Below are 23446 nucleotides of genomic sequence, written 5' to 3' on the forward strand. Positions count from 1 at the left end.
TAGTTATTAAAATCCCCAAAATTCTCAGTAGCCCAATTAATTACAAAAGCAAAAAAAAACACTATCATATTTCACATAAGTTTGCTATATGGAATTTTAAAAAACCTATGAACTGATTAACATTTGTCACAATTTTTACAAACAGCAATTCTTTCAACCTTGATAATAAACATTCTTAAACAAAGTAAAACTCATTTTGGGTTTAGAACATCATCAAGAAATCTAGGTATTCTGGTGGAAGTTAAGTAGTGAGCTGAAGAGTATAAATAAAGGGGTGCTCCTTTTTTGGAGGCTTTTTAGGGATACAAATGCCCTGAGATTAACTGCCCCAACTTCCATTCACATATTTAGAAATGCTGAAAGGTTGTGGGTTATAAAATGTATTTCATGTCATCTACTAGAATGGGCCTTACCTCGTGGTAGGGGCAGGCAAAAATGACCAGAGATTGTAAAAAAAAAATTCCAAGAATCATATTTTTAAAACCCTTAAAATCAATTTGAGATATTTTGCACATTAAATTTTCCAAAGGTTGTTATAGCAATTATAACCAGTTCTGAAGTCCATCCATCCTCTATGTGACAATTTACAAAGTCAAAATAGAAAAGCTTTTTTTATATATGGGCTTAATTACAATGATATTTGTTCAATATGGTTATAGGGGGGAAATGACAGAATTTAACAGTAGTCAAAACTCAGTACATTAAAATGAACAGTGTAACAGAATAATATTGAATGCACTAATATATGAATTTAAAATCACAAAGTTAAACCTTAAACAAAGCAAACAGTAAAATGTAATAGAAATACAGAGATTTATATAAACCACTGGAGTCTGAAATGCCTTAAAATATAGACTCTAGTCTTTTTAAAGTTCTTTGGGTTTTTTTTTAATCATCCATTTATTATCAGAAGGCAGAAAATTGGTAAGGGCTAGGCAATGGGGGTTAAGGGACCCATCCAGGGCCCCACAGCTGGGAAGTATCTGAGGCCAGATTTTAACCCAGGACCTCAGTTCAGGCCTGGCTCTCAGTTCGCTGAGCCGTACAGTTTTCTCCCCATAGTTAGCTAAATGGTTGTAGGGAGCCGATTTTTTTCCCTGACATGGAGGTGAAGTCAATAAAAGGATCAATGCAATTAAAAGATATCCTTGTAAAATAGCCACGTTTTTAAGTTCCTGCTTGAAAAAAAACTTTCTTCTTTCCCTCTAGTCTCTCTCCCCTCCTACCATCCAATCCGCCCACATGGAGCCAATACCCCTGTTTGTTACCAGCTAGTAGAAATGAGTCCTGAGAGATCTGCTCCAAGGATCTGGGTTGAACAGGGACCGGGTGAGCAAGAGAGAGCATGGGGGTGGGCAGGTGAGCTGCAATGTGGGTCAAACAGCAAACCAGTCTGAAGCAGTTGGCGGCAGCCAGGCAGCCAGGCAGGCAGGGAAGGGTCAGGCCAGGCGCAGGAGCACCAGGTGAGGATGGAAAGCGGCCAGGAGCAGCTGCAGGAGAAACAGGCAGGCAGAACGAAGCAGCCAGGAACCAGGTGAGTGACAAACAGCAAACAGGTCTAGGTTACAGGCAACAGTAGCCAGGCCGGAAAGGCTGTGACCAGGTGATCAATATTGCATCAAGAAAGTCCAAAGCGGATGGCTGCCGGCCAGAGATCACAGACAGGCAAGGCCGGGAGCTGGGAGCATATGAGCTATCTAATGGCTGGAACGAGCAGCAACTTTGCCCGGGTTAAAAAAAAAAAAACCTCGGCCAGAGAAACGTGGCTTAAAAAACAAACAAACTAGGCTATCCTTTAAAAAAAAAAAAAAGAGTCTTTTGTCCTCTCTGGGTCGCCAAATGTTAAGATTAAAATTTGGGGAAAGCTGAAGGCATGGTAGAAACTCGTTTCTCTCTGCAAGGAGTATTATATTTTTATGAGGTTTATTGAAGATTAAAATATAAAGAAAATACAAGTAAGAAAGGCACGTGTCTAGGCACAGAGAGCCTATTCATGACCACTCATATCTTGCCTGCTAGGTAGAGAGCCGTGTCTGCTCCCAAGTGGAAGTAGGATAAGAAACCAAAAGGCCAAGCCTTTTTACAACCAAGTTAAATACCCCATCTCGCTCTAGGCCCAGGTGAGGTTACAAGGAGATTACAAAGCATTCTGGGGAAGTAGAGCAAGGACTTCTGGGGACTGAAGTCCTGGATTCAAGTATCCATTTTTACAGCTGCCAGGTTGATGGGAGCCATCAGACCACAATGCCTTGACAGAGTCACCTGTGGTAGTTGTGGAGACCACAGAGTGATCCTTGGGGAGATGTGATTGCCCACCCAATACCCCTTTATATGACCTCTTTCATCAATGCCCCTTACCTATGAATTGACATGATCATTATTCCCCCTAGTCTCAAAAGAAATAATGCAAGAGTAAAACACATGTACCCTTATTCCCCAAAACATCACCAAAAAGATCAGACCCTTAAGCCCAATCCCAAAAAGACTATCATGGATTAACTTTTATTTAGGTACATAATTCCCAGTAAAACCGGAGCTACAGGCCAAACCCAAAAAACTTTCCCACTCACAGAAACCTATTCTCATGAAGCCGGCACACAAATCAATCATAGAGGACCATGCGATAAATACAAGTACATCAAGCTTCAATATGCCTCAGTGACTCGATTACACAAACCAGTAACTCAGGAACTCCCTAGTAAAAACCCTGAGAAATGATCAGTCTAAATTTGAATTGTGTTCTCAGTACCCCTCAACCTCAATGATATGATTGTTGAATTGGCTTTTAAGAATTGTTGATTAATTATTCCATTTTATTAAAAGCAATAAGTAATTTTCCTTGATTGTTGCAAGCTCAAAACTTCACACAAGGCAATGAGAAAATTAAGCCACCTGTGACAAAATCATTTATCTTGTGTGCAACCTTTACTGTCTTTAATCACAATACAAGAATATAGAATGTTAATCACGTTATTTGTTAAAAGTTAATGTATCACTTTTCTAATTATCTCTCTTTGAACATGTGTGTTAGGTAATGTGTCTGCATGCCAAGAAAATGGGTATAAAAATAAATCCCAGGCCTGGGAATGGGGGAGCAACTGTCAGATGCAAAGCAGTCCCATGGCCAAAATGATTAAGCCGTCTTCCCTTAGTTATTTATTTTGACTGATCATTCACCACTTGTCGGGAACCCTGGAGTCTCGAGTGAAGCTGGACCCCACCCATGTCAGCAGGTCCTGGCCAGATTGGGGCATACAAATTCCAATGCAACAGGACATTCATGCGAAGAACCCTAGTGCCTATGCGCTGTCTCCAGGTGAGTCCAGAAGCTTCATCCCCCTTCAGGAGGGCTCGCTCTGTGCCAGGTCCTGGGCTATAAACTAAGGGGGACATCCAGGGCTGCGGCAGACATCCCCTGCCCTCAGGGAGCTCCCCAGGTGCCGGTCCCGGTTAATATAGTAAAACTGTCCCCACGTCTGCGGTTTTGAGGAGCTCTCAGACTCCCTTCCTGTTCCATGACAGCTTCGGGGGCTTCCTCTAACTTCAGGGAAGCCACTGTTCCGCTCGAGTCCCACTGCGGGGCTCTGCAAGGCCACTTAGAGCTTTCTCCTCTCCAGGATGGGGAGTGGTTGCAAGGCTGGCCCGCGCATGCGCCCCTCGGTGAGGAAGGCCCGCAGCCACAAGGCCCGGGACATCCCCTCAGCTTGCCTTCCTCGTCCTACAGGCGCTCCCCACGCGCTTGATCCCCGCACCAAGGCCGGCGGAACCTCCCTCCATCCCCGGAAGTCGCCGTCTCCTCTTCCCAGGCTCGCGAGCTCTCCCGTTACTAAACTTCTGCTACCTGGCTGGGAACTTCCCGCGGCGGAAACGCGCCCTTCTCCGGGCCTTCATTGGTGCCCGAGACCGAGGCTGCCCAAAGCCCCGCCCCCCTGGGGAGCTCCTTCCGCGCACGAGGACCGAATCGCCCAGTCCGCCTCCATTTCTCAGCCACCCGCGCGTGGGGAGAATCTCCCTGAGGCCCCCACACTGTCTTAGGACCCAGAAGAGCCTGGAACTCCGCACGCCTGAGGCCCCGGGACGCTTTTCTTTCCTCCCGGAAGCCCCGAGACTGCAGCGAAGTGAAGGTCGTACCAGTTCCTCCTCCTCCTCCTCCTCCTCTCCCAGAGCTCTTCCCGCCTCGCTCCTTAACCTGCTGTAGAACTTCCTCCGCCCCGCGCCTGCAGCCTCGGTAATTCTGAAGTGGTGGCGTGGACAGCGGGAAAGGGGGGCCGAGGGGAGGGCGGGAAGGGAGAGCTGGACTGAGTTCGAATCCTCCCTTTTACGAGTTCCTCTGGGGCAGACACCTCCCGCCCGGGCCTCCTGGAGCCCAATTCCTGGATCCCCCCTAAGCCGGGAGCCCGCCCCCCCCCCCCCCCCCCCGTCCTGAGACTGCAGCTGAGCGGGACTGTCTGGCCCCGGAGAGGAGCGGGTCAGGCTCCGAGTGCCTGGGTGCGAGTTTATCCCGGGGCTGCTCTGGTGTCTGTCAGGGGTTGGCTGTGCTCTCTGGATTCTTCTTTCAGGATCTTCTTTTCTGCGGAAACGTCCTGCCTGGAGGGGGTGTCCGGGGAGGGGTGAGGAAGTACCAGATGCAGTTTTACTGCGCTCTGTAAGGACCCAGGAGTCCTGCCTCCCAGCCGCTGGCCCCGGACCCCCAAGTTCCTGCTCCCAACCCCCTTGGGCAACCTCTGTTTCAGTCACCCTAAGCAGGCTCTATTCAGGCTAAACAGGCAATAATGGGCAGAGAGAGGGCAGAGAGTGAAGGGGAGCTCAGGAGGGCTTCCCAGAGGAGGCGAAATTGTCCTTTGGACTATAGGGAAGTCAGGGAGGGCAGTGGTCCGAGCTGGGGAGGGAGAGCCTGTGAGCTGCCCCTGGGAACAGCCAGAGAAAAGATGCTCCTGGCCAGGAGCTGGAGGTGCTGTTCATTAACTCTTCTGGAGGCTGGTGTGTCCCAGGGCAGAGGGTGAGGCAGGAAGTAGGGTGATGGGGCCATTAGGGCTGGGAGGGCTGAAGAGCATCATGGGGGATTTGATGCAGGGTAGGTTAGACCCAAGGAAAGTCACCTGAGGGGCTGAATGGAGGCTGGCAGGGAGGGGGAAGAGAGCCCAGGAGACCAGCAGAGCCCCAGGAAGGCCCTGCAGTGGGGGCTGAGGGAGGAGGAGGGTCTTCCTCACAGGGAGGACAGCCCTCTGGCAAAGGGAGTCCCACCTGGGCTGCTAGGGAGCCCAGTGGGGTGGGCCTGGGTTCCAATCTGGCCTCAGATCCTTCCTGTGCTCCTGTGGGCTTCCATCTTTCATCTTTGAACCCTGAACTGGCTGGAGGATCTCCCCCTGGAGACTAACTGAGCCCCCCCCCCAGCATTGGAAGCCCCCCTCCTCGCCTCCCCCCACCCCCCAGTCCTAGGGGGCCTCCAGCAGGCACTTGAGGACTTCTGGGATGGGAGAGACCAGGTGGTCCTCCTGCAGCCCCTCCCCCATTTCCTGAGAGCAGGGCTTGGGCTTTGAGCCAGTTTCTTGTCAGATTGGGCCTCCCTTGGTCTCTTGGCTACATCCAGGCCCGTTCCTTGTTCTGGTTCTCCAGTTTTTCCTCCCCCTCCCCCCACTGGCTCCTCTCCTTCACCTGCCTGATTCTCCTGGGATGGCTCAAACTGCATCTCCACCCCAGAACTCCCAGATGGCCCCTGTTTGTGGGCCTCATATTCCCTCAAACCCCCACCCCATGGGTCCTGTTCTCACCCAGGAGCTCTCTGCTGCCCCCACATTCCTCAGGCTATATCTAGGCAGATCTGGGGGAGGTGAGGGCAGGGGTGGGTCCGGATGAATGATGGGGGAGGGAAAGAGGGACTGGATGTTGGGGGAAGGGAATTCTCTCCTGCCCAGCCTGGTGGTGGTGGCCCAGGGGGAATCCCAACCCTTGGGTGGAGTCTAGGAGGAGAGAGGAACCATTCCAGGGCTTTAAGGATTCCTGACCCAGGTGTCCTGTTTCCCAGCTCCTGCTTAGAGATTCTTCTGTATTGCCCTCAGACCCAGCCCTCTGTGAGGATCCTTGAGCTCTGCCTTCTTCCCCTGGGGCTGCCCAGGAGCCAAAGCTCTTTCCTGGCCCCTTCATTTGGTCCCCTGGCCCTTGGGCTGGTCCCCATCTCCCAAGGAGACCCCAGCAACCTTTCGTCCTGTTTCCCCAGGCTCAGCCACCCCCAGGAACACTTGAGTCTTTCCAGGGTCTCTGCCCTCCGTTACACTTATAATAGATGAAGGAGAAGAGAACAAAGGGATGGAGACAGAGACTGTGTGTGTGTGAGTGAGAGATGATCAGAGATGAGTTAGATGCCGTTTGGCTCTCCTCCATCTCACTAAAGGTCTCAAGACGGGTATCCCTGAGGTGATGTTTGAGCAAGGATGGACAGAGACCATTGCCCCAAACAAGAGTCTTCAGTGACTTGAGGAACCAACTTTTTTTTCCCCCAGGGCTTTGCTGTAACCTGGGACCCAAGAAAACCTCTTCTCTGTACACAATCCTGAAGGGAAAGGCTGAATGGCTTGTACTCTGGATTTCCTTGACCAGCCTTCCCCAGTTCTCTCTCTCCTTTTCTCTTTCTTTCTTATCCTCTAGAAGACAACTTTGATCTGACTGTAATTTATTTAGAAAGGGGTGCTTTATTAGGTATGGGAACAAGGGAAGGTTAGAGAGGAGGGATTAGGAAACCCTAAGAGACACTCAGACGAGCAGTTTGTGTCTTCTCTGCTCAGCTGAGCCAAACGGTTATGGCTTCTGTGTGTTTTTCCTCCTACCTAAACTATCTATTAGACTACACTACAGCAGGCCACTAGTGTCCTCCTTGGGTAGGCACAGGTTGGGACAGGTCTTTAAGGTGACTCCACGAGGTTTCAGGTCAAGCCCTATAGCAGCTGATGATGATGGTATCTCTGCTCCTTTGGTAGGTGCTCCAGTGATTTGAGTGATCTTTCTATTTATTCAGGGCAAGGGGAAATTGAGGCAAATCTCAGGTATCTCAGTTTTGAGTCTTGAGCCCAGGTGCTCCCTTCCCATCTCCCTCAGAGTCCAGAGTGCAAAAGACCCCTTCCTTAGTTCTCTTTCCCACAAGCCTCTTTGTTGCTTCCAACATTCTAAATGGTCCCCCTTTGTTCCAGTCTCATTCCTACACCTCCTTGCTAGGAGCTCTGTTGGACCATGTGACTTCCCAGCCCCTCTCTTGGCTCCCCTTCCCCATACTTCCCTGCTCCGACTTCTGGCAGAGCCCTTAAGTCCCTTTCATACAAGAGGGACTTGGGCTCCCATCCCTAGCCCTGGAGGTTCTTCTTGGGCCCATTCTATGTGGGATCCCAAAGCCCTGCTGCCTCTTGGGGGTTGGGAGCATGAGAGAAAGGATGGGGAAGAAGAGGAGGAACAGAGTGCTCATCTGCCCCTTCAGACTGTCTTCTCTTCCCAAGCTTCCCCATCCCCTCTGCTGGTAGCAGGCTCTCCCCCGAGGCCAAGCCTGGCCCTTGGTGATTCCTGTAGCATCTCACTCCCTGTAGATCCCTGTGGGGCAGCCTAGGATCTGGGAAGAGCAGGGAAAACCTCTGCCCCTCAGGGTCCCTTCTCCCCATCTCAGGGTGCAAAAGCCCAGGGCCTGGCCCCAGGAGGGATGGGGCTGAGCCAGATCCAAGCTGGGATGCAGATCAGGGCGGCTTTCTTCTCAAATTCCACCAAGAGCAATTGGCCCAGAGAGTGAGCTCAAAGGCAGTGAAGAAGATGGACTTTTTTCCACACAGGGTGAAAGAGGAGAGGGAGTGCCCTGGGAGCGGGGCTCCAGGTCAGCTCCTGCTGCTCAGAAGGGTTGAGCAGTCAGATGTTCCCTAGGCCATGGGAGGCCTGTTGGGAAGAACTTTGGCTAGAGCTCCATTTGGGGAGCTAGAAGGTTGGGGTGGGGGGGGGCAGGGAATAAAGGGAGACTCTAGACCCTGAGTGAAGTGATGTAAAAAGTAATTTTTTGTTCCTTTTTAATTTAACTGGGAAACTGGAGGTCCTCTTACCATACAGATGTGTAGGGATTAACCAGCTCAAAGTTATAGGAAGTAGAAACCATAGAGATAGGAAGGAGGAACCATAGAGACAGGAAGTTAGGTAGGAAAGGTATATTAAAGGGGACCAGCATCAGTTGGTCATTCTGTCAGTTGTTGACAGCGATTAGTTGCTGAAATGTAAAGACAGGTCTCAGCTTACTGAGAGGGCTTTTTGACTTTAACCTTTACAGGGTTTGGGGGTTTGGGTTTGGGCTGTTAAGATTTTTTTTCTTTTGTGAACTTTTTGAAAGGTGGCTGGTCTTCATTGACAGACTTAATTGGGGTTGGATTAACTACTGATTGAGTTGGTTTTGATTGGGCTGGAACTTTGTGAGCTGATTCTTATTAGTGTTAGTTTGAGGCAGTTATAGGTAGATATAGTCAGTTTCGGTAGTTATAGGTAGTTATTGGATAATTAGTATAAAAATTGGGATATTTTCTTTCTCTACCTCTTATGTTTCTCTCCTTTACTATATTCATTTTACTATATTCTTTTTCTATCTATTTTAATTTAACTAAATTGTTAATTGTTAAAAGCTGCTAGAAGTTTTCATAATATTAATTTACAACTCGATTCTCATGAAAACTTAAATGATTAAAAGCTGCTCTCTTATTTTGTCAAAACTCCCAATTTAACTGTTACAGAGTCAAGGCTGGGAAAAGATGGAGGAGCTTCACCTGATGGACTCACTGGGGCTACTTTGCTGCTTCTACAGAGAGCCTGGAGTCTCATGGATGGCCTTTGAGAGGGATAGACTCCCAGCCCAGGTCAGTGCATTCCAGCATCCCAGATGGGAGCCCCATGTAGCAGTTAAATTTAGTTTCTCTGCTAGAAGTGTTATATTTTCGAGGTTTATTAAAGATTAGGAATAAAGAATATAGGAATAAAGAAAATACAAAATAAGAAAGCACATGCCTAGGAGGGCAGAAAGGCCCATTCAGTTTCACTTACATAATGAGATGCGTCTGCTTGTAAGCGGAAGTAGGAAGAGAGTCAGTAGGCTTTATAGCCAGTTTAAATAGAAATTTAGATCTCGCCCAGGAGATCTCAGTGAGATTAGAGGGCATCCTGGGAACCAGAGCAAGGACTTCTGGGGATTGAAGTCTGGGGTTCAAATCTCCAGTTTTACACCCATCAGGCAATGAGGCCTTTCTCTGGCTCTGACAGAAGATGGGCTGGGAAGCTGCTCCCTCCTACCTACTGGGTCATTTCGGTCCTCATATCCTAGGCAGGAGGAACAGCAGTTCTTGGCTCTCATCTTGGCTTTGGGAGTGATTCCTTGGCCCTTGGGTAGCTCAGACCCCAAGAGCTGACCCCAGGCACTAGTTCCCATATCAGATTTCTCCCCATCACAAATGAGCGCCAAGTACAACCATTGACTCTTTATTCTTCCCAGGGATTGTATCCTTGCTCTCTCTGCTTGCCTGGTGACACTCGCATCCTCTTCCTCTGCCTTTTTTCACCTGTTCCCTCTTGAGTCTGGTCTGGAGCAAAGCCTGAGGGTGTCCCCTGGTCTGTGCCATCCTCAGGGAAGACTTTGTTCCCTAGTTCTGCTCACTGGCTTCTGCCTCAAGTCCTCAAGTCTTCCACTTTCCCATTTCTTAGCACAAGTCAGCCAAGGTGGAGGAAGACCCTGGTTGTGCCTGGTACTGCTCAGCACAAAGGTAGGGACTGACTAAGGAGACCCCTCAGCAGCCATGTCCAAAGAAACTCTGTTCGGGTACAATGGAGGGAGGCAAGACACTAAGGGGGAGATCATTGTTTCCCAAGGGGAAGATTCAGCTGAGACTCAAAGGAAGCTTGTGATATTGAAATCACATGAAAAGACTGATATATATTAATTTAAGGTCGCCAAGGAATTCACTTATGAAATTCCTAAATGAAACACTCAAGTCAGAATGGAGGTTTATGGCAGTTTAATCACAACTGGAGTAAGAAAGAAGGAGTGGGAGAGAAGGAAAGAAGGGGGTGAGGAAAAAGGTTTAACTCAACCTTCTTGCAGAGCCAGAGGGAGTTTTGGCCTGGAAAGGCCAAGGCAGAGAAGGGAATCAGTCCTTTATTCATGTGACTGATCTGAAGGAAAGATGCCTGTGGGGCTCCTCCACCTCAAGCTCCAGGCTAGAACTGAACTCTAGCCCTCCTCACAGGAAGTCCCAAAAACTCCAGAGGCTGTTCCCTAACTCACTTCCTGTGTCTCACATGTGCCAATAGTGGCTCTAGCTTGATCTAGGACTGCCCAGTGGTCTGTCCTTTTTTTGCAATGTCTGTTGAAGGGGGGCATATTTTCAAATAATTAAATCTTGAGTTTGCTGCAGCCCTTCCTGATCTTGTTACACTGAGTAGGGTGGAGATTGTAGTTTCCAAGACCTGATTCTGTTATTCCAAGTATCTATTATTATTGATCAGGAAATAGCTAAATTTGATCTTCTAAAGAATGGTCTGAATAGGGTGAAGTAGTTTTGAAATTCACAAGCTCCAAGGCCAGAGACAGGAGGGAGAACATTCCTTGTAGGGAAACAGACAGCCTTCTGCTATTGGGAATGTTGTGAAGTTGGGACATTAATGCACTGCTGGTGGAGTTGTGAATTGATCCAACCATTCTGGAGGGCAATTTGGAACTATGCCCAAAGGGCGCTAAAAGACTGTCTGCTCTTTGATCCAGCCATAGCACTGCTGGGTTTGTACCCCAAAGAGATAATAAGGAAAAAAACATGTACAAGAATATTCATAGCTGTGCTCTTAGTGGTGGCAAAAAAATTGGAAAATGAGGGGGTGCCCTTCAATTGGGGAATGGCTGAACAAATTGTGGTATATGTTGGTGATGGAATACTATTGTGCTCAAAGAAATAATAAAGTGGAGGAATTCCATGGGAACTGGAACAACTTCTAGGAATTGATGCAGATCGAAAGGAGCAGAACCAGGAGAGCATTGTAGACAGACACCAATACACAGTGGCACAATCGAATGTAATTGGGTTCATTACCAGAGTGATGAGCATTTATTAGTAGAAAGAGAGAGAGGTCTCAGCCTTTCTAGATCTCCTCATTTTAGCTTGCTCTGGCTGGGCATGCCAGAGATCAGAAAAGCTCAGAGAGAAACCCCCAGCCCAGACAGCCAGTTAGTTCTGGGAAAGGTATAAAAGCCCTCTCTCCTTCTGTCTCCTGCCTTTTACTTTCCGCCCAGCTACCCCCTCCATGGCTTGGGCTCTGGCACGTTGGTGATTCTCAGACACAGCAACAGAGCAACAGACACATGACTAACTCCTACATCCCACCACAGGGACCCTTGGGATCCAGGCTGCATTGGACGTCCTCTAGAGATTTCTTTTCACACACTAGAAACTCCTTGCCTTCCTTCCAGAGCATCCAAGAGCTGCTTTTCTCAAGCCTCCATTGGGTTCTTAATAGATTCAGCTTCTAGGGCTGGTTCTGAGCCCGACAATGGGCAGTACCTTTGGGCCCCTCCTTTCTCTGTGGGTCAGTTGTCTCCTTTAACTGAACAGAGGTGTTATCTTCATTGTCATTTGGCTCTCAGCCCTCTTTGCTTTGCCTTGGCCTGCTCTAGGTGGTGACGTTCAAGGATGTAGCTGTGGAGTTCACAAGGGAGGAGTGGTGCCTCTTGTCCCCTCCCCAGAAGGAGCTGTACAAGGAAGTGATGCTGGAGAATTCCCAGAACCTGCTTTCTATGGGTAAGAAGCCCTCTCTCTGCCGCCCAAGTCTGCCATCCAAGGGAATACCACTCTCAGCGGCCGGCAGGGTTGGGAGCAGTTTTCCATCAGGAGGAAGGGTCGAGGATTGGTATACCAAGTCCCAGAGCCAGGGCCCTCCTTCTGCCTGCTTCTCCTGTAAAAGGCCTTTGCATTGTGTAATGGGACATTGGGGGCTCCCTTTGGTGCTCCTGAAGTCTAAGATTAAATGCGTGTTGGAGAATTTCAGACGTAAAAATGATATCAGAGCTGATTCCGTCTCACCTCTCCCTGGCACGGAATTGTTTCTGCCAAACCCCTTTAGGAAAACTGTTCAGGAAGGTTTTCCTTCCATCCTCTTCCCCTCTAGGGTGGATCTACTATTGGGGATCTTTTTCTCTGAAACCAGCATAAACTCATAACTCATAGTTCCTAGATGTCCCCAGGAGAGATGGTTTGTCATTAGTCTTCGTTCCTATTGCCTGTCGTAATTAAAATAGTTGATGCCATAAACTATAATGATTAAAATAGTGGAAGACTTAAATTGTAGTAGATATAAGAGTGGATGAGTAAATTGTGACCGCAGAAAATATGTTTTCAAGACAGTGTCTTGTTTTAAATCAAATATAAGGTGGTTGCCAGGGAAATATTCCCAATTATGAAATATACCAAAGTCAACTGGTTTTTATAGAGATTTTAATTCATACAAATGAAGAATTAAAGAAAGTGAGAGAGAATAAGAAAGGAATAAGTATTAAGGGCCTTAAGCCAACATGGCGTAGACCTGAGTCTTAAGAGAGAGATTACTCAGTCTTAAATCACTCACCACAAGATTTGTCCAAGCAAGGATTCTAGTGACACCAGGCCAGCTTCATCTCAGCTGACTCCACCAGCTCAATCCTGAATCTGAATGTCTCTGAATGAATCTGAGCTCCTATTTAAAGGGAATTATCTCCTATGTCACCTCCCCTAAGTTCTTCCATCTACCAATCACAGTAGATGTTTTTCAAAGGACAGACCATTCTTAGTTCACACCTGAGTAGACTAATCCTTTGATTAATTCACACCTGAGTAGCCTAGAACCTTTGAGTAAGTTCTCACCTCTTTGCTCCTTGTAAGTTCACAAGTTGCCTGACCTTTATAGGTACTTAACATCCTTTTGTATTAGATCTAAAAATAGGCACAGCTTAAGAATTTTTTTGTCTTACTATAAGTATGGGTTTAAGTATCTTTCATTGTTCAGCAAGGAGTTTCTTCCCCTAAAGCAGGCTTAAGTAGGGGTGGAGTAGAGGTCTTCACATTCCTGATCTAAGTAGAGGTCTCACATTGCTGATCTAAGTTCCTTCATTGTTTAAAGTGGGGATTGGTCTTAACCCAACCTTATGAAGTAGGGTCTGAGAATTTTTAAGGTTCACATGCCGTAAGGCTCCAGCAGAGACTATAAGGAAGGGAATAAAGGGATTAAGCATTTATAAAGTCCTTCTCCTGGCCCAGGGCTTTGCTGAGGTTTTTTCTGTTATGGCACTTTTTCCTCACCATCTTCCTAATTCAGTGACACAATTATCCTTGAGAAAATAGATTCGATCAGAACAAGTGGCTTGTTCTGAGTCACCCACATAAGAGCTGTTCATCAAAATGCAAACTTGAGGCCTTGCTGTCTCTAATCCCAGGCCCTTGCCTTCTGTTCTTCTTACTGCCTCTTATTTCCAGATAATGGAACACTATGGACTGAGTCCAGCCTTCTCTGAAGAAAATGCACAGAACCTAACATTAAGGTTCCAGATTAGTTCCCTGAATTTCTCTCCACTCCTCTCACCACCCTATATGCTGTGGAGACTCTTCCTCCAGGAGGCTCCATAAACTGCAGACCCTGCTTGCCCTCATCTATCATTGTCAAGATGAATGGACTGGCTCAGAGACAGCCTTTGACCTAACAGAGATTGTTGAATTCCCCAGGGGAACAGGCATAGACTCCCTGAGAGAAGAGTCCACAAGACTCAGAGAGGTATCAGGGAGAGAGAAGCAGGCAGGGTGAGAGGACAAAAGCTGATCCCTCAAGGTGTGAAGATTGAAATTAGTTTCTCTGCTAAAAGTATTATATCTTATGAGGTTTATTAAAGATTAAGAAATAAAGAAAATACACAATAAGAAAGCACGTGCCTAGGCGGGCTGAAAGACCCATTCAATTTCACTTACTCTACATCTTGAGAGATGCCTGTGCTTGAAAGTGGAAGCAGGGAGTGAGAGTAGGTGGAGAGCCCCTTTAAATAATAATTTGTGATCTTGCACTCAGGTGAGATTCAGGGAGATTATAGAGCATTCTGGGAAGTTCTAAGGACTTCTGGGGATTGAAATCCGGGATTCACATCTCCATTTTTACATTTCACCATTTGATCCTTGTTGGGAAAGATTTTCCCCAAAAGGATCATGAAAACATAAATTAATGATTATGATAATTTGAGGATAAGAGAAAAAAAGCGGGGCAGCTGGGTAGCTCAGTGGATTGAGAGCTAGCCCTAGAGACGGGAAGTCCTAGGTTCAAATCTGGCCTCAGACTCTTCCCAGCTGTGTGACCCTGGGCAAGTCACTTGACTCCCATTGCCTAGCCGTTACCACTCTTCTGCCTTGGAGCCAATAAACAGTATTGACTCCAAGATGAAAGGTAAGGGTTTTATTTTAAAAAAAAAGAGGAAAAAAGAACAAAACTAATAATTGCTAGACGCTTTGACAAAAAGCCACTTAGGGGGCAGTCCCCTTTGACATGAAAGTATACATACAAATAAATGTTCTATCAGTCACACCCAAAGTTCATTATTAATCTTCTCCTGCAGCTTGTGGTCTGGAGGCATCTTCATGGTGTCTTCTCCAAACAGTTCAGTTTCTAGATTCAGAGAGGTATCATGTTTCTTAACCTAAAATTCTTCTTAAAAAGAATTTAAACTTTGCAATTTAAAAAATAATAATATTTTTACATTTCCCCTTGAAGATTGTAAAACACAGGATCACTTAGGGATGCATGGCTGAATTATGAGGTATATGAATCTATTGGCAAGAGAAATTAAAAAGAGATCAGAAAAATCCCAATTAAAAAAGATAATTTCTGGATGAAAATATAGACTATCAAAGTCTTATGTGTAAAAATTGCAAGTAAAGGAAAAGTAAATCTATAACAGGTCCTTGAATCAGGGCCCAATTAAAATGATCTAAGCAATGATGCATTTATCCAGTCAGTAGCCAGGACAACAGAAAGTTTGCCACTCTATGAAGGACAGAAAAGGGACTAGATTATAGAAGCCAAGTAAGAGCCATGTTTGGGATACTCGTATGTAAGTATTTTCAGAGCGAGTGTGGATACAAGGAAGGCCTATGTCTTAATGTATGCTAGTATGCTAAGCGTCACAACCTTGAGTTCACACTAGGTTTAAGTCCTTTGTATTGGCTTGGAAGTGCATCTTTGGTCCTGTGTAATGGCTCTTTTGTATATCTTATCCTGGAATAAGACAGAATCATCAAGCAAAGTCCTATAATTTTTTAAAAACAATTAGTGGCATCACTTTTACCCTCTCAAGCTTTTGGGGCATGCATTAGCAAATGTATTTTAAACTTATACTACTACAAAATCAAAAGGTTAAAGAAAATATTAATGCTAGTTGATATGTGCTTCAAACAAAAAGAGAAAAAACTGAAATAGTATATTGCACATGAAGAAAAATACAATAAGAGTTTTAAAAATAAAAATGTAGCTTATAATCATTGACACACTGTGTCAGCAAAGAAAATAAGGAATACAAGGTTTTCTTACCAAAAATGAGATCCATTTCCTCTTCATATCTGGCCATGATCCACTGTGAGTACAAGCAAATGAATTTCACAAGGTAACAGTTGAATGAGTATCTCCAAAATTCTCAATAGTCCAGTTAATTTCAATAACAACCCCACTATCATATTTCATGTAAGTTGCTGTATGGCATTGTTAAAAGCCTATGAACTGATGGATATTTGTCACAATTTTTTACAAACATAGCAAATCTTTGAATCTTGGTAAACATGTTTTTAAACACAGTAAAAATTATTTTGGGTCTAGAATATCATCAAGAAATCTAGATATCATTGCAAAAACTGTGTCAGAGGAGTCTAGGAAAAACCCAAACCTCTGTAAAGTTAGCTGAAGAGTGTAAATGAGAGATGCTCCCCTTTTTGGGGGTGTGGAGGGAGGCTTCTAGGGGTACTATATCCCCTGGGATTATCTTCCCAACTTCCATTCACATTCTTATAAATGTAGGAATTGGGGTTTATAATTGTATTTCACTTCAGCTACTGAAATGGGCCTCACCTCTCGTGTTAGGGGCAGGCAAAATGACAAGAGATTGTTAAGAAAACTTCTAAATATCATGTCTAAAGAACCCTTAAAATCAATTTGAGATATTTAGCTCATTAAATTTTCCAAAGGTTGTTATAGCAATTTTCTGATGGAGTCCATCTATCCTCTATGTGACAATTTACAAAATCAAAAATAGAAAAGCTGTTTTTATATGGGCTTATTCAATAATGTTTGTTCAGTGTGGTTATAGGGGAAAAGAATTTAACAGTAATTAAAATCCAGTACATTAAAATGATTCAGTGTAACAGAATAGTATTGGATGCAGTAATATATGAAATTAAAATCACAAAGTTAAACCTTAAACAAAACAATCAGCAAAATGCAATAGAATACAGAGATTTTTATAAAACATTGGAGTCTGAAATGCCTTAAAAATAAAACCTCCAGTCTCTTTAAATTTTGTTGGCTTTTTTATCCATTTAGATGCCTATTGCCAGAAGGCAGAAGTTTGGTAAAGGGTAGTTACCAATGGGGGTTAAATGATCTGTCCAGGGCCACACCACCAGGAAGTGTCTGAGACCAGATTTCAACTAAGAACCTTCCGTCTCTAGGCCTGGCTCTCAATTCACTGAGCCACTAAACTGCCTTCCCATTAGTAAGGGTGAATTTTAGGAATCTCAAATTTAGCTAAAGAGTTGCAGGGAGCTGAATTTTTCCCCTTGCACTCAGGTGAAGTAAATAAAAGGATCAGTATAGTGAAAAGATATTCTTTTAAAGTAGCCATGCTTTAAGTTCCTTATTGGGAAAGTCTCTTCTTTCTTTCTCCCTCTTGGTGATCCCCTGCCCCCAGTCCATGTGGAGGCTAATTGTAGCCTAAGGAAAGAAAAAGCACCAACGTTTTTTACCAAATAGAAGTGAGTCTTGGGCCTGGGGCGATGAACGATCTGCTCTGAGGCCAGAGTTGCTGGGCCAGGTGATCGAGAGAGAGGCCAGGAGCAAGAACCCGAGCAGGAGCGATCTGAATCAAACAGGTCCGGATTGCTGGCGGGCAGAAGTAGGCAGCCGGGCTGTTGGGAAGGGTTGGGACCAGGTTAGCAATATTGAATCAAGAAAGTCTGAGGTGGATTGCTGCAGGCAGGAGCTGATCAAAATGGTTTTCTAAAAATGCATCTTGGAGAAAAGTGGCTTAGAAATCATTATCTAGGCTAAAAATTTTGAGAAGTTCTCATCCAATCTAGTGGTTGCCATAACTTAAGATTAAAATTAGTTTCTCTGCTAAAAGTATATTTTTATGAAGTTTATTAAAGATTAAGATATAAAGAAAATACAAAATAAGACAGCACGTGCCTAGGAGGGCCGAAAGGCCCATTCAGTTTTACTTACTCTACAGCCTGAGAGACGGGTGTGCTTGGAAGTGGAAACGGAGCGAGAGTAGGTGGAAAGCCCCTTTAAATAATAATTTGTGATCTTGCACTCAGGTGAGATTCAGGAAGATTATAGGGCAATCTGGGAAGTTCCAAGGACTTCTGGGGATTGGAGTCCAGGGTTCAAATCCCCATTTTTACAAAGGTCCCTGTGTCTGGGGCTTCAGACTGACACAAAACCCTCAGACTGAGTTTGAGAGTTTAGGAATTTTTGCCAGAATGGACCAGCACAGGATGGGGGCACAGGGCTGTTTCTCATTTGAGGTCCCCCAGAAGGGTAACGGGAACATCTTATGCTGGGGTCCTGCATTATAGACACTGATGGGTGAGATCAGACTCCTTTGGGAACCCCATGGACAGAGTTTCTGAGTGGAGTCACTGGACTCCCCACTTTCCCTAAAGAGAACTCAGTGACAACTTTCTCCATCTTCCTCATTAACTCATTCTCCATTGCTAAGGTCTTCCAGCACCCTCAGAAGACATCCTATCTTATTTGGAGCAGAGGGAAGCCCCATGGATGCTGGAGCAAGAAGGCCTCAGTAGCTGCTGCCTAGTTGAGGGAGGGGGAAAGGAGTGGGAGAGTCGGCGTCAAGAGAGGCTTCTAGCTGCTGTGACCATTGGATATGGCACTCCCCTGATTATAACACTGAAGGGAATTAGCTCTTCCTTGATTGTGAAGATTAAATTGTAATCCCTTGACTATTTATAGATTTTAATCCCCCAAAATGTAAGCACATTACTCAAAATTGAGTATGGACCCATTTTGGATTTTATCCACAAAAAGGAATGAACACCCATTTCTGTGACCCATGTGTGAAAGAGCGGGCAGTCCTGGAGTGGAGCATCATTTGTGATTGGTAGATGTAAAAATTTAGGTGAAGTGATGCAAGGGAAAAGGGTCTTTAAAAGTGGAAACAGACACTCTTAGACACACTTTTTGTACAGAGAGACACTTGAGGTGCAACCTCCTGTAAGAAGCAGTTTTACTGGAGTTGAGGCTGATAAAGAATCTGCTGGTTGAATTGACACATGGTGTGTGTAAAGGCTGACTTTAGTCATTCATTTTTGGGATTTAGTCATTAAATCCCTGCTGACCAATTAAATATATTCAATCCAATCATGAATTTAACAATCCGGCTGACGAAGTCAGCTGTGATGAAATACCCTCCATTTTCTTAACTTTCCTAAACTTTTCCTTTATCCCTAAGTCAACTTTTAATAGCTTATTTTGAATCTACACAAATCAGCTAAGAGGTAAGTTTGCTGTTTCCAATTCTCCCTTGCTCTAGAGAACAGTCTACCCAATTCTGTGACCCTTGCTGGCAATACTAACTGACTGGAGTGTTCTTAAATAGCTGTGAGAAAAACCTGGAAAATGGAGCCCTACTACAGAGAGTGAAATAGCCTTGTCCAACTCTGTCTTTACACCCAGAAGAGTTAATTGGATTAAAACTTTAAAAAGGACCACACCCAAACACCTAAAAAAATGTGGTTAGAGCCAGTATACAGCCAAATTAACAACTGGCTTTTCAGTAAAATAACCAAAATTGGACAAACATTGTTCTTTGTCTATTTCATAATCCTAGAGAGTGTATGGCAATGGCTGTGCTCTGCACTGTTCCTGGATGTAATTGTTATTGGTACAGTGTTGTATCTTTTTTTCTCTAGGAGAGACATGGAAAGTACCATAGATATGCTAAAAAATCAAATAAGAGATTCCGGTCACCCTCCCCTTGTAAAGCACATTTCCTGTTCAAACTGAGCATTTGTTCCTTCTACTACTCAACAAAATGCAGAACTAAAAGCTCAGATTGAGTATAACTCAAGTCAACTGGAAATTATGGAGGAGATTTTGGGGGAAATCATGGCTTTTATGAAAAATATTAAAATAAATTTAAAACCACCCCAAAATTGGAGTGACTTATCTCTCCATACTTCCTCATTATCAGAATCTGTCCCACCCTGCTCTACACAATGACTCCTAGTTCTCAAACCATTCCCTCTCATAAATATTCAACACATTCCTCCTCCCACCCATGCTGACTGCCCCTCCCCCTCTGCCCACACTCCGCCACCTGGCCTATGCCTCCTGGCCTCCCCCCCTCCCCCCCCTTCCTAACCCCTCCTTTTCCATACTGTCTGCTCTACCCCCTCTTCCCTACCTCCTCCCCATGCCTCCTGGCCCCACCTTCTCTGACTCCTCCCCCCCAGTCCCTACCCCTTTTTCCTTCCCACCCTGCCCAATTCATTTCCCTTACTGTTCCTACCTCTCATCTTTCTGGCACTCAGGGCCTACAACCTCTCCCTCTCGGCTTGACCACCTAGGCCCCTCCTGTTACCTACCCCATTGAAAATGGAGCAAGGGGCTCCAAGTAAATGGTAAATTTTTGGGTTGAGATGGAATATAAATTATTTGGTTGCCCGGGATTTATTTTCTAAATTCCAATGAAGCATTCAACTCAGAATTGAATTTTATAGTGACTTACTTACAATAGGCTGAAGAAATTAAGGATGAGAGAGAGAGAGGAAAAAGAGTTCATTTAGACTACTCCAGCTCAGGCTGAGCCAGGCAGGAGTTCAAAGGCCTTAGCCAAGGGGGGCCTCCCCAGAGAGCCAAGGGAAAGGGAAGTCAGTTTTATAACTCACCACATGACAGTCTCAAGGAAGCCGTCTTAGGAGGTCCTCCAGTCTCAAGTTCCAGGGTCAACTGGTGCCCAGGCAGTCCCCATAGGAAGTGACACAAACTCCAAAGGCAGTTCTCTGTATCACTTCCTGTGTCACATGTGCCAATAGTTACTCAAGCTTGGCTTAGGACAGGCCAGGGGACAGTCAGTTGTTTCTGATTCGTCACTTGCTAGCACATGACAGTGTAGTGTGGATGTATACTTTCCTGGGTGATAAACTAAGCAAAATGGAGAAAATCTAGAATTCACAGAGCCCAGAGACAGAAATACAAGAAAAGATTCTCAATTTGTCTCTTCTAGACTGGTTTTTGTGGTCAGTCATCTTCTCAGTGAAATATTTTATGTTTCTATTTTGTCAGTCTTTTGACTTTGATTTATTCCTTCTTCCTGTTTTGTGAGATCATTGGCTTTCAGTTGCCCAATTCTGGTCTTTAAAGACTGGTTTTCTGGTATATAATCTTTTGATTTTCCGTTTGGGTGTGGCCTATTCTGCTTTTCATAGCTTCTAGCTGTTTAATTTTGGTCTTCAATTGAGAGTTCCTGTCTTTTCAATATTATTTTCTTTTTGAACTATTTCTCCTAAGCTCTGATTTAAATTCTTCGAGAGTTTGTAGACAATTTCCATTTTTGGGGGGGACGGAGGTTGGATGCATTTACTTGTTTTTCATCTTCTGCTGTTTCCTCTGTGGTTTGGATTTTTTTTTTCTCCATAAAAGTTATCCATGGTCAATGCCTTCTTCTTGTTCTTCTTGGTGTTTAGAAGCTGTATTTCCTGGGCATTTCTTGACATCACTATGCTGATTTTTCCTTCACTTTCCAGTCAGAAGTCTGAGTGAGGGCAGACTCTGTGTATGGAGCTAGGGAACATGATTTTTGGCTGAGGCCACCTCTTCAGTCTTCAAGACTTTTTCTGTGTGACACCTTTCTCTGTGTTATCTCTGCACCCAAGACACAAGAGAAAACGATCCTTAAAAAGAGGACCATGGAAGGGATTGAGGAGATCTGTGACTTGGAGTTGGACTGGAGGAACTCCTGCAAGAATTTCTTTTTTTTTTCTTTCTTTTTTTTAAACCCTTACCTTCTGTCTTGGAGTCAATACTGTGTATTAGCTCCAAGGCAGAAGAGTGGTAAGGGCTAGGCAATGGGGTTCAAGTGACTCCTGCAAGAATTTCTAACTGAAATTAGAGTTCTCTCTCTCTCTCTCTCTCCCTCTCCCTCTCCCTCTCTCCCTCTTCCTCTCCCTCTCCCTCTTCCTCTCCCTCTCCCTCTCCCTCTCTCTCTCTGTCTCTCTCTCTCTCCCTCTCCCTCTCTCCCTCTCTCCCTCTCTCCCTCTCTCCCTCTCTCCCTCTCTCCCTCTCTCCCCCTGTCTTTCTCTCTCTCCCTCCCTCCCTAAATCTCATTTTGAGATTTAGAAATTCAATCCCTGGTGACTACTCATATTCAGAGTCAAATCAGAATTAACTTTAACATAGGTCATAAAGAGAGAAAGAGTCCTGCTTCTACACTGCAACCATGTTAACCTGAAAATTTCTTTTGTTTGTTTCTTTTAGGAGAGATCATACCTGAAATGAAGGTGAATCCAACAGAGATGATCCCTCCTGTGGAAGAAATGGACATACAAAGATTCATGAGTGTTGGTCCCAATATCTTTGCTTCCAGAGAATTCTGTGTTGGTTCTCAAAATTCATCCTGTATTGAACATCAAAGAATGCACACTGAAGAACAATCTAGTGAACGTCATCAGTGTGGAAAGAATTTTATGCACCGGGCCAGTCTTGTTCGACATCACAGTATTCACACTGGGGAGAAACATTATGAATGCAAGCTATGTGGAAAGGCGTTCAGTGGTAGCTCCTATCTTGTTAGACATCAGAGAAGGCATACTGTGGAGAAACCTTATGAATGTAAGCAGTGTGGAAAGACATTCAGTCAGAGGTCCAGTCTTGCTGTACATCAGAGAAGGCACACTGGAGAGAAACCTTATGAATGTAAGCAGTGTGGAAAAACGTTTAATCAGACCTCCAATCTTGCTTTACATCAGAGAAGGCACACTGGGGAGAAACCTTATGAATGTAAGCAGTGTGGAAAGACATTCAGTCATGGCCACAGTCTTGCTGAACATCAGAGAAGTCACACTGGAGAGAAACCTTATGAATGTAAGCAGTGTGGAAAGACATTCAGTCAGAGGTCCAGTTTTGCTTACCATCAGAGAATCCACACTGGGGAGAAACCTTATGAATGTAAGCAGTGTGGAAAGACATTCATCAAGAGCTCCAGTCTTGTTGATCATCAGAGAAGGCACACTGGGGAGAAACCTTATGAATGTAAGCAGTGTGGAAAAGCATTCATTCAGAAATCTTTGCTTGCTTACCATCAGAGAAGTCACACTGGGGAGAAACCTTATGAATGTAAGCAGTGTGGAAAGGCATTCAGTCATGGCCACAGTCTTGCTTACCATCAGAGAACGCACACTGGGGAGAAACCTTACAAATGTAAGCAGTGTGGAAAGGCATTCAGTCAGAGGTCTGGTCTTGTTTACCATCAGAGAAATCACACTGGGGAGAAACCTTATGAATGTAAGCAGTGTGGAAAGGCATTCAGTCAGAGCTCCAGTCTTGTTGATCATCAGAGAAGGCACACTGGGGAGAAACCTTATGAGTGTAAGCAGTGTGGAAAGGCATTCAGTCAGAGGTCCAATCTTGCTTACCATCAGAGAAATCACACTGGGGAGAAACCTTATGAATGTAAGCAGTGTGGAAGGGCATTCAGTCAGAGCTCCAGTCTTTCTGATCATCAGAGAAGGCACACTGGGGAGAAACCTTACGAATGTAAGTATTGTGGAAAAACATTCATTATGCGCTCCTGTCTTGTTAGACATCAGAGAATCCACACTGGGGAGAGACCTTATGAATGTAAGCAATGTGGAAAGTCATTCAGTCAGAGCTCCAGTCTTGCTAACCATCAGAGAAATCACACTGGGGAGCGACCTTACAAATGCAAGCAATGCGAAAAGTCATTCAGTCGTAGCTCCAATTTTTCTCGACACCAGATTATTCACACTAGGGTGAAACTATGAATGTAAGAAATGTGGAAAGATGTTCACATTGAAGCTCCATTCTTGCTATTGTGTGGAGATACCCCTTTCTCCCTTTTTGGGGCAGCAGTAATTAAAAGGTAACAAATGAAGTCAATTTCAAATATGAAATAAAATTATTGGCTTTCCAAAGTCAG

General features: G+C 45.0%; 1 protein-coding gene across 1 annotated transcript; it reads left to right on the forward strand.

The window, feature by feature from the left end:
- Positions 1-1911: 1911 nt before the first annotated feature.
- Positions 1912-23446, forward strand: LOC100619360 (zinc finger protein 345-like). The gene is made up of 4 exons (XM_007490624.3): positions 1912-4228; positions 8745-8867; positions 11666-11789; positions 21766-23446. Exons 2-4 carry the CDS (start codon positions 8763-8765, stop codon positions 23289-23291), a joined length of 1755 nt encoding a protein of 584 aa, XP_007490686.1. The 5' UTR covers positions 1912-4228; positions 8745-8762; the 3' UTR covers positions 23292-23446.

Source organism: Monodelphis domestica, chromosome 3 (assembly GCF_027887165.1).
Source record: "Monodelphis domestica isolate mMonDom1 chromosome 3, mMonDom1.pri, whole genome shotgun sequence".
Classification (NCBI taxonomy): Eukaryota; Metazoa; Chordata; class Mammalia; order Didelphimorphia; family Didelphidae; genus Monodelphis; species Monodelphis domestica.

Coding starts and splice junctions, on each gene's coding strand:
- LOC100619360 (XM_007490624.3), top strand. CDS start 8,763: ATGGAGGAGCTTCACCTGATGGACTCACTGGGGCTACTTTGCTGCTTC. Junction 8,868..11,665: donor GGGATAGACTCCCAGCCCAG/GTCAGTGCATTC, acceptor GGCCTGCTCTAG/GTGGTGACGTTCAAGGATGT. Junction 11,790..21,765: donor CCAGAACCTGCTTTCTATGG/GTAAGAAGCCCT, acceptor TGTTTCTTTTAG/GAGAGATCATACCTGAAATG.